The sequence below is a fragment of the Haemorhous mexicanus genome, chromosome 20 (assembly GCF_027477595.1).
Source record: "Haemorhous mexicanus isolate bHaeMex1 chromosome 20, bHaeMex1.pri, whole genome shotgun sequence".
Classification (NCBI taxonomy): Eukaryota; Metazoa; Chordata; class Aves; order Passeriformes; family Fringillidae; genus Haemorhous; species Haemorhous mexicanus.
Genome location: NC_082360.1, coordinates 5695205 through 5705043, shown reverse-complemented (window position 1 = coordinate 5705043; position 9839 = coordinate 5695205). Strand labels below are relative to the sequence as shown.

General features: G+C 60.2%; 1 protein-coding gene across 3 annotated transcripts; it reads right to left on the bottom strand.

Moving 5' to 3' along the window:
• Positions 1-53: 53 nt before the first annotated feature.
• Positions 54-9411, bottom strand: EPN3 (epsin 3). 3 transcript variants are annotated; one of them, XM_059864348.1, is made up of 10 exons: positions 9191-9411; positions 5996-6649; positions 5521-5639; positions 3853-3936; positions 3466-3573; positions 3289-3373; positions 2739-3050; positions 1757-1858; positions 1152-1373; positions 54-1020 (listed from the first exon to the last, which is right to left on the bottom strand). In XM_059864348.1, the coding sequence occupies exons 2-10, from the start codon at positions 6564-6566 to the stop codon at positions 701-703; spliced, it is 1923 nt and encodes a 640-aa protein (XP_059720331.1). In that variant the 5' UTR covers positions 6567-6649; positions 9191-9411; the 3' UTR covers positions 54-700. The 3 variants fall into 3 exon arrangements, with proteins under 3 accessions (XP_059720331.1, XP_059720330.1, XP_059720329.1); XM_059864347.1 differs by lacking the exons at positions 1757-1858; positions 9191-9411; XM_059864346.1 differs by lacking the exons at positions 3853-3936; positions 9191-9411.
• Between the last annotated feature and the right edge of the window lie 428 nt (positions 9412-9839).

Genomic DNA, 9839 nt, shown 5'->3' with positions numbered 1-9839 from the left:
GCACGCCGCGGTCGCTCAGCGCAGTTTAGAGTCGCACGGGGTACTCACAGGTGTACACTGGGTTGCTCAGCGCAGTTTATTGTTGCACGGGCACCCACAGCCGCCACCGCCATCGCAGCGCCCAAGCACCGCAGCCCCCGCCCTTGGATCGGCGCCCAGCAGCGGGCGGGGGGCGGTGGCGGCGGGAAGGGGCTGAAGGGGAGCAGCCAAGGGAGGGCGAACCCCGCGGGGTGGGAGGACCCGCGGCTTCCACCCCCGGCCCTGTGCTGCCCCAGATCCCCGCTGTTCTGGGGCAAAGCCCCACCACGCCGGGGGTCCATCCAGCAACCGAACCCCGTGCACCCGCCCGGCCCACTGAGCGGAGCCCCCGCACCACAGCCCTTCGTAAAGCCTCCGCCATGGCCCCTCACAGGGGAAAGGGGTTCCCTCCTGCCCGTCAAGCACCGGGGCTCATGCTGGCTGCCTCCCAGCCAGCCCCACCGTGGCCCCCCACCCTGGTCCTTGCAGGGGAAGGAGTCCCCTGCTGCCCGTCAAGCACGGGGGCTCATGCTGGCTGCCCCCCTTAGTGGGCACGGGGAGGGGGCTGCGTGGGGGCACCCTCCCGTACAGCTTAGCAAACCCCCAAGTCTTGGTGGAAGGAAAGATCGGGGCGATTGTAACAGCTGGGGAGGGGGTCCACATGTCCAGATGTCCAGAGGGTTCAGAGGAAGGGGTTGAGCCCCCCGGGAGCGGACGGCGGGGCCGGGGGGCCGCTCAGCGGCAGTAAAGGCTGCGGCAAGGTGCTGGGGAGTTCGGGGAAGGTGCCAGCCTGCGGAAAGGCACTGGCGGAGGCGGGGAGGGCAGCAGTGGCAGCGGGGACGCTGCTGAGGGGCAGCGGCAGGGATGCACTGTAGGTCATGGCGTTGGCGGGGTGGCCGGTGGGCAGGCCCGGCACTGGCGAGCTGGTCCGCATCTGGTTCAGCGTCGGCTTGGGCTGCTCGGAGAGGCTGAAGGGGTTGGTGGGGGACGGCGTGCTCAGACCTGGCAAAGAGAAGATGGGACATGTCACGACAGCCAGGCCACCTCCAGCACTTCTCCTCCTCCTCTTTCTCCCCCGCCCACTACCTGCCCAGCGCAGGGAAGCCCCTGGCCAGTAGCCCTGCAGCACCTACCGGAGAGAAAGGGGTTGCGGGTCTTGGAGGCCGGACTAGGTGTGACCAGGGAGTCCAGGTTGACCAGGGAGGAGGCGGCAGGGCCAAGGAAGGCTTCGGGGGTTTTACAGTCCTTCCGATCCTTGCTGGATTCAGGCAGGGAGTCAGCCAGGTTGGCAAGGTCAAAGCTCTTTGCCCCATCCTGCCTGGTGCTGGGGAACAGGTCGCCAAAGGGGTCGGGCTCTGAGATGGAGAGAGAGGAGATGAGACACATGAGCCAGCTGGGAGACACCAAGGGTGACAGCATTCTCCTTGTCACTGCACAGGGTGGCTGACAATGCATCTCACCCCAGGTCACAGCATGACACAATGGGGCTGAGCCTGCAGCATGGCCTGCCCAAGTGTCGCCCAAGCCACCATGGGAGACAGCAGAGGTAGGGACATGGGTACATACAGAGACTTGGGCTGCTTCCTCAGCTGTGGGGCAGACTGAGGCCACAGCACATGCCCATGGAAACAAGATTTGGCCACACCAGCAGGCAACTACATACAACCTGGCCAGCCCTAGAACTACCTCCCTGCCAAAGGCAGGGACAGGTCACCACCTCCCCAGTCCCAGCTCTTACCCACAGGGCTGCTGGACTTGACCGAAGAGGGCGGCTGCGAGGACTCCTGCTCCAGAGGCTCGGGCGGCTTTGCAAACGGGTCAAAAGCATTCCCCCCTGGAGCTGGGGGGAAGAGAGGACACTCAAGGAGGGGAGCAAGCAGGGAGGCAGGAGGCAGGAGATGGAAGGGCAGGAGAGAGGCAGGGGTGGCTGCCTGCAAGGAGACAAAGAGGGGATGCAGTGTGGGGCATGGGGGTGGGGGTCAGGAATGTGCACTGGGGAAGGCTTAGATGAGCTAGATTATGGGATCACTGCAGACCAAGACACCCCTACTGCTTGCAGCCATTACCCCATAACAAGCAGGTCCCTTTCCCAGCCCTAGCAGGGACAGGTGGAGGGGACAGGTCTGCAGGAATGCTTTAGCAGTCAGCACTAGCCCCTAGACCAGGTTCTGCAACCCTCAACGGGGACCAAAACTGGGGGCAACATATGCAGGTATGCAGGACCTGCACGGGGCTGGAGGAAACACCTAGGAGGAACTGAGAGTGACGCTGAGCTTTGAAACACGGGCTGCTCCTACAACTGTTTCCCCATCTGCAACATGGCACCTGCGACCAGCAACGGTCCTGTCTAGTCCTGGCAGGGTGTACAGGGGTCATTTGGGTTGAGCAAATCGGTGTAACTAATGGGACACAGCATCACGCTGCTGCTGGAGGGGTGTGGGGCTGCCACCCGCTCCCATGGGATGGCTCTATTAACTGCCATGATAATTAAAGCAGCCTCTTCTGTACAAAGATAAAGCCTAAAAGTTCCTTAAGTCTTCAGGATGCTGAGGGTGAGGAGGGGTCCTGCTGAAAGTCAGGAGGGTGGGGAGGGGGTGCTTGGGGGGCTGGTCGAAGGAGGAAATGGGGAGAATCCAGAGATGCCCACTTGCAGGAGGGTAGTGATGTTCAAGGCTGTCCTCAATCCTCAGCAAAACCAAAAGGTCCATTGAGCCTCTTACCAGGGACTGGAGGCTGCTCAGGCACAGCAGCCCAAGGGTCAGGAGCTGGTGTAGAATTGGAGCCCTGGGGGGCTGGGGGGGATGCTGTTCTCCAGGGGTCTGAAGGAGGGAAGCCAGAAGACATCGGTGCCTTCCCCCAGGGGTCAGAGGCTGCAGTGGTGCTGGGGGGAAAGTCCCAGGGCCCAGCAGGGGTTTGCTGGGATGAGGCGCTCGCCTGGGAGAGGGGCTCCCCACCAGGGTCTGGGACAGGCACCCAGGGATCTGCTGCACCAGTCCAGGCAGAAGCCACCGGCTCCACTTTGGGTTTCATATCTGGAAAAAAAGGGAAACTCTGGGAGAGGGGAACAATGCAGAGCACAGAGGAATGCTGAGTGGTGGGTATGTGGCCAGGGGACCATGGCTTCCAGCAGTACCACCTGGGGGTGTAATGGAGTAGGCAGCAGAGGGAGAAGGCAGAGGTCCTCATTGCTGAGCTGCTGGGGAGGAACAGAGGCATGGGACAACTTTCTGCCACTGTCCCAGATTTTGGCAGCCTGCAAGTTGTCCTCACCTGTCATATCCCATGGGTCAGCAGACGTGTGGCTGGAGGGGGCTGGCGCCGGCCCGAATATATCTGCCAGCTCCAGAATAGAGGACTGCAGACAGGAAGGGAATAAAGAGGTGAGAGGAGCCTGGGGCAGACCTGCAGGATCACCCCTTTGTGGCCACCCAGCCTCCAGTGCTGTACCTGGCTTTTCTTCATCTTATCTTCTTCTTGCTCTTCGTCCCTGCCTGGGGCAGTCTCCTCCACAGGTCTCTGCTGCAGGGAGTTCTCCCCTTGCCAGGTCCTCACTTCCTGTGGGGACAAGGGATGGGGCCTGTGAGCGCAGCAACCCTGCAGACAGCACATTCTCCAGGAGACACACCCAGCACAGGAGCTGCCACCCAAGAAGTCCCAGCATCTGAGCAGACAGCTCTTCCAGGGCCAAGCCCCCCAGGAGAGCACTCAGAAGACAGCCCGGAGCAGCAAAAGCAAAGCGGGCACTGGAGGGAGGTGATGTTTTGGGCTCCAGTGCCACAGAGAGAAGACCAAGTGCAAGGAGAGCAGAGCGCCAGGACTGCAGGACACAGGTACCTTCTCGTGCTCCTCTTTGCTCAGCGCGAGCGCGAGCTGCAATTGCCTTTCTTCGTCTGTACTGGAAAGTGGAGGAAGTGGCTTCTGGCAACAGAGGAAATTGGGTGACATTTCAGCTTGCCCTCAACTCGCAAGACTGCTTGGAGGTTGTCCCTCTCCTTGCCACCGCCATTCCAGCAGCCCCTTGCCTGCCTGCACAGCATCTGTGCCCATCCAGCTGGCCTTGACTGCAGACCCCCAGACCAGTGTCCCTGTGCTCTCTACACAGCTCCTGCTCAGGTTCCATGCAGCCCCTGCCCAGCTCCTTCCCCGATCCCATCACCTGCCACTGGATTAAGATGCTGACTGCCTAAATTAGGCAGTCAGCATCTCCCCTGGGAGGTTTTTGGGGACCCTGATGCAGTCAGTGAAGGAGAGGAGATGAGTAAGACATCCCCTTGCCCTGGCAGCCTGCTGGGGATGATGGTTTGTGACACTGATTGGCCTCAGTTTGGGATTCCTGCCAGCCCCACATCTAGACCTGAGTAGACTTTGGGGAAAGGCTGTCCCTGTATCACCATGGTGGCCCTGATCACTGCCCCATGATACTTTTCCAGCGGTGTGGGGACTCATGGGGGCTGGGAATGGGTACCCTGATAGGGGTGTATGTGTGTTGACACCCATAAATGTGTGCACATGACTGTGCAGCCCAGATGGACTCCAACAAAAAGGCAACACTTTCCAGAGAGTGTTTCTTCAGTGCTTATTGGAACAGTGTGAGTACGCTATAAATACTCCAATTCCAGGACAAAAATAGGGATATACACCCTGCTTTGCCTCCAAAAGAGCCTCCATTGGGCAGGAAAGACTGGCAGCAACAAGCACCATCTCCAGAGCACATCCCCTGCCCTGGCAGGACTGAGCTCATGGTGCTGGGTGCCAGCTCCAGGGGATGCACACTGGTCCAGCCATGCAGCTCCTTGGTCCCCATGTCCCTCTGATTTTGTGTACTGGCTGTACCAACAGGCTCATGCACGCCGTGCTAGCTGGTTGCTGGTGAGCAAATAATCCATTCTTGGTGGAAAAGGGGCCAGCAGACAGGAGAAGGGACAGCCTGAGGTGGCTTCACACTGGGCATAACATCTCACATGCTTGATTCCTCCTGGGGCTGTTCCCAGTGCTCCTTCTAGCCCCATTTGAAAGGACCAGACAGTGGGAGGGAGCGCCTGTATGCAGTGAGCCTCCAGCCCTGGGGATACTGCTGGCCCTGCACCCACACAAACTGCTGGGCAAGGCTTGTCTCCTAAAACCTCTGTGGGTAGGCAAGAGGAATGGGGGAGCTTAGACCAAAAGTCCTCGGCAGAGGAGGGCAGCCAGGTTGGAGGGGTGGGCTTTGGGGTAAATCCATAAGTCCATCCTGGCGTCTGGGAGGCTGGACAGATCCCAGCCTGGTGCCGTCCTCTCTAATACAAGAACAGGGAGCAGGGGCAGCCCACACCTCCATCTGCCTGCTGGTGATTTTGGATGCCAAACACAATGTGAGCAGCCTGGTACAATTCCAGGTACATGCACCAGCCTCAGGCAGCCCCCAAAATCTTGCCTCTTCCCAGGGAACTGACCCACTGTGTTCACAGATAAGGCAAGGTAAGGGAGATGCCTCATTCCCCAGGACAGGCAGGGCCACTCTACCTTTTCTGCCTCCTCCCGACTCATGGCCAGTGCCAGCTGCAGCTGCAGCTCCTCCTCTCCTGTTGTTTGGGGCCGTGCTTGCTCCAGGTCAGAGGCAAACCGTGGGGATGAGGATGAGGCTGGGAGATAAAAGAGGAAAAGGGGAAAGAGTGGCATCAGGACTGATGTATTTTGGGAAGCACATCAGCAGTTTCCAGGCCTCTGTCCCAATGCCCAGCCTCCCCAGGAGATGCAGCCACACTTTAGAGCTCACTACCTCGAACAAGCCATGAGTTTAAGGCTGCAGGCACACCAGCTGCCACTGCTGCTGGGATCCACCACTGGCCCAGCCAAATCTCTGCCCTGTGGTGCAGGATGGGCTTCACCACCACCATCCCAAAAGATGCAGAAGAATGACGGGCACCAAGCAGGTGCAAACCAAATGCAACACCTGCCTCCCCTGGGAGAGCCCAAGTGAGCTGCCAGTAACACTCACAGTTGAATGAGGAGGGTGAGCCCCGTGTCCGGCTGTAATCTTCACTGTAGGGTGATGCCCGGCGGCTGTAGGTGACCTGGTGGCTGCCACTGCCCATGCCCTCCAGGGCCATGCGCTCCTTGGTCTGCAGCGCATGCGCCCGTTCCTGCTTCAGTCGCTCCTCGTCCTTCAGCAGCGCCATCACCTGCTTCACCTTCTCCCGGATGTTGATGCCCTGGTCCTTGCCATCACGGTCCACGTACTGGAAGTCCTTCAGGGTCTGGATGGTGTAGAGGTTCTCCCGGCACTGGTGGGTCACCTTCTCGGAGCCAGTTTTGATGAGGTAGTCCAGGAGGGTGAGGGCTTTGTAGACGTGACGCCAGTTCTTGCCGCTGTCGTTCAGCCGCCGCCAGATCATGCCCATGACCTCGGCAAAAGCCACTGTGTTGAAGGTGAGGTCGGCGATCTCTGACATCAGAGAACTGGGAGGACCCCAGGGATCATTGGAGGTGGCTTCCCGCACCTTGATCTCTGCCTCTGAGTAGTTGTGCACAATGTTCTTCACCTGCCGACGCAGCGCCGAGGTGGTCATGGCTGTGGTGTTGGAGACCTGCTGGTGGCAGGCAGGAACAGTGAAGAAGAGATGAGTGAGCACGGCCACAGCCTCACCGGCGCCTGCAGCAGGGAACAGTGACACAGAGATCTCAGCATCACCCCAACCACCAAGACCCATTCCCAGAGACCTTTGCTGGCACCAGGGACTTTTCTCAAGGCGGATGTGACCATCATAGGGGCACCTGGCATCAGGTGCACCCTGCTAGGCTGCCACGACTCACCAACTCAGACACACAGGATGCTCAAGGGGAAAAGAAATCTCATGGCAGGTGATACCCAGAATTGCCAAGCCACCACAAGTTTTGACTCTGGTTTCAGCAACATTTGGAGATTCTACCCTGCACTTCTGCTTCTAAAAGTAATCATCTGAAAATGGCAGCTCTCTCCTACAGATCCTGTCTGCCTCAACTCCACTGTCCTGGCAAAGCTGATTTCAGACCTTCCCAGCTGTTATGTAGCCACAAGTTCCCCTGTACACCCAGATGCACTACCTCCAGCTGCACGCAGCCCTGCTTGTCCCAGTTGTCAGCCCAAGGCTCTCAGTGCTGACAAGGCTGCATCGTGCAAACCCAAAACCTCGTCATGAGTCAGAGCCTATAACGACTCACTAGTGCTGGCAGCTGCTCAGGCATGTTTTCCCTGAAAATTCAGTAATTGTGCTCCTGCAAGAGGCTGGTGAATTCAGGGTGCTAACAGCCAGTGCCAGGTTAGCCAGCAGGATGGAAAATGCAATGCCCCTCTCACCAAAACCCCAAGCTGTCTGAGCCTCCTCTGGACCTAGACACAGGGGCTGCAGGGGTTGGCATGGCTGGGAGCTGCCCTGGTACCTCCCCACAGGCAATGCCTGTCCTTGGGATGCGCTGTACTGACACAGATGCAGTGACGTGGGGCAGTCTGGACCTGTCCTCACATGAGCCCTGTGGCCTGCTCCATGCTGGTCCTAACTCCTCACCTTCTCCCTGCATGGTGAGAAGACATTGTTCCCCCTCATTTTATCAGAGAGCCAAGCTGAGGGAGAAGCAGAGGCTGCCTTACCCTCGGCAGAGCTGCACTGCAGGACTGGGGAGCTGAACTGCTCCCAGAGCCCTCACAGCAGCTGTGACAAAACTCACTGGCAATTTTCCCCCCATCCAAGATAACAAACGTGAGCAGAGGAATATCTCCCCTGCACAGCAGTCTGCAGAAGCAGTTATCAGAGTCCGTTCGATCACCCACCTCGGGTTCCAGAACCTCTTTGGACTGCAGCTGCTGCACCACATCCAGCCCTCTCCCAGCTCAGGATACCACTCCCAGCTCCAGATACCCCTCCATCCCACTGGAACTGGGCCAGGGCCGTGCTGATGTGCCCACAAGCCATGCACGGCACCCACCACGGACCCACACAACCCGCATGACCAGTCCAGCTCCTCCTCCTCCTGTGGGCCAGCCCCACAGCTCCGCCAGCAACATCTCCCGTGAGTCAGAGAGGAGCCTGGCACGGCCACGCTCGCGGGCGGACAAAGTTTCTCTCGAGTCGGCTCCCTGCACCGATTCCCTTTCGCAATGCAGTCAGCGCGGCCTTTGGATCCCGCCGGGAGAGCCCATGGTGCAGTCGGCCAGGCCACTGCCCGCCTGGCACGGAAACGCCTCCGGGACAAGGGCAGTAACACAGCAAAGTCCTCCAGGACTTGGCTCCATGCTCTACTTTCCACCAACACCCAGGTGGAGATAAAGTCACATTCTTCAAAGGAGCCACCAGCCTGAAGAACACCAGCAAGCACACCGGCAGTCCGAGGCGGAGGCAGGATGTTTCCTTCTGCCTCCAACAGGTTTCCTAGCTGGACAAACACCAAGGTCCAGTGACAGGATCCCGGTATTGCTCATCCTGGCCAGAAACCTGACCCCAGTTGGACTTTGCCCGCCATGAGATGGCCTGGGAAGTCGGAATGGAAAGAGATGGGAAGCATGGGCTGGGGCAGGATGAGAGGAACGTAATCAGGGCTGGAGCTGCCAGCGGGGTTTAGAGCTGCGGGTTTATCAAGCACAGTATCATCCCCCCCTCCCTGGAATATAAAGGGAGTGAAACAGAACCCGTGTGGGAGATAAGGCGGCAGTACCCAGCAGCTCATATGTAATTACTGCAGTGACCTTGACCAAGAGTGGCCAGGTGGAAGAAGGACACGGCTGCGGGGCTAGGTCCCCATCGCCCGCGGGCCGGCGCGAGGGGCTGCGGGGGCGACGCGGGAGCGGCGAGGGGGCGAGGAGGAACGGCCTGGAGGGGGAGCGGTAGGGATGGGGGGGATGCAGGGGGAGGGCAAAAGGGGCCGCCAAGGGGAGGGGGGCCAGGAGGGGGATTTACAGCTCCATCCTTAATCAGGTGCAGGGCTGAGAGGAGCAGCGACCAGCGCCGTCCGCCGCGCCGCCGGCTCCCGCACCCGCCCGGCTCCAGCACCCGCAGCCGCAGCGGGGGCCCGAGCCTGGCCCGGGAGACGTCCCAGCACCGAGCTGCCCGCCGGGGCCCGGCACCCCCTCCAGCCCGCGATGCTCGAGCGTACCGAACCTTCCTCCTCCCCCCCCACCCCGCACCGCAGCCCGGTGCTAGGGGCGCGCAGCCCCGGTTACCTGCGCGGTGCTGCCGCCGGTGCCGCCGCCGGTGAGCGCGGGCTGGAGGCGGCCGGAGCCGCCCGCTCCTGCTGCGCGCCGCCGAGTTGCCGAGCTGGCTGGGTAGGTCCCGGCGGCAGGTCCCGGCTTAACCCCTTCGGGGCCGCCTGGGCACCGGCAGAGGCGCTCAGGCCCCCCCGGTGCGGTGCGGAGCAGCTCGGTGCGGTACCGGCCGCGGGGGATGCGGCGCCGAGCCCCTGCCCCGCCGCATGCGGGAGGCGGGGATGCTGTAAATGCTCAGTCACTGCCCCTTCTCTGGCAGCCAGCCAGGCGCTGCTCGCTGCTGCCTGCGCGCCTGTATTCCTTTTTCTTTTTTTTTCCCCACCTCCCCCCCATTATTTTTAGACAGAAATCCATGTTCCCAGGCGCGAAAGAAGCTCCGAGGGATGTCGACCCTCCTCACCACGCAGCTCCCTCTCTACTACCCAAGGCCACGCTCGCAATTTGGGTTCTCTAAATTTTTTTTTTTTTTTTTTTTGCTAGGATCTAAATTTGGAGCGGGTTCTTCCCCTGCTCTGAACAGCTCCCGGAGCCTGGCTGGGGCGAGAGAGGGAGGCATCAGATGACATGACAAAATAAGTCATGTCTCTCGATCATTTTATGCCACCCC

Excerpts from the sequence above, each read along its gene's own strand:
- EPN3 (XM_059864348.1), bottom strand. The coding sequence starts at position 6,566 with ATGACCACCTCGGCGCTGCGTCGGCAGGTGAAGAACATTGTGCACAAC. Across the intron at positions 3,937-5,520 it reads GTCGGGAGGAGGCAGAAAAG|AAGCCACTTCCTCCACTTTC; the intron begins GTAGAGTGGCCC and ends CTCTGTTGCCAG. Across the intron at positions 3,574-3,852 it reads GCAAAGAGGAGCACGAGAAG|GAAGTGAGGACCTGGCAAGG; the intron begins GTACCTGTGTCC and ends TTGTCCCCACAG.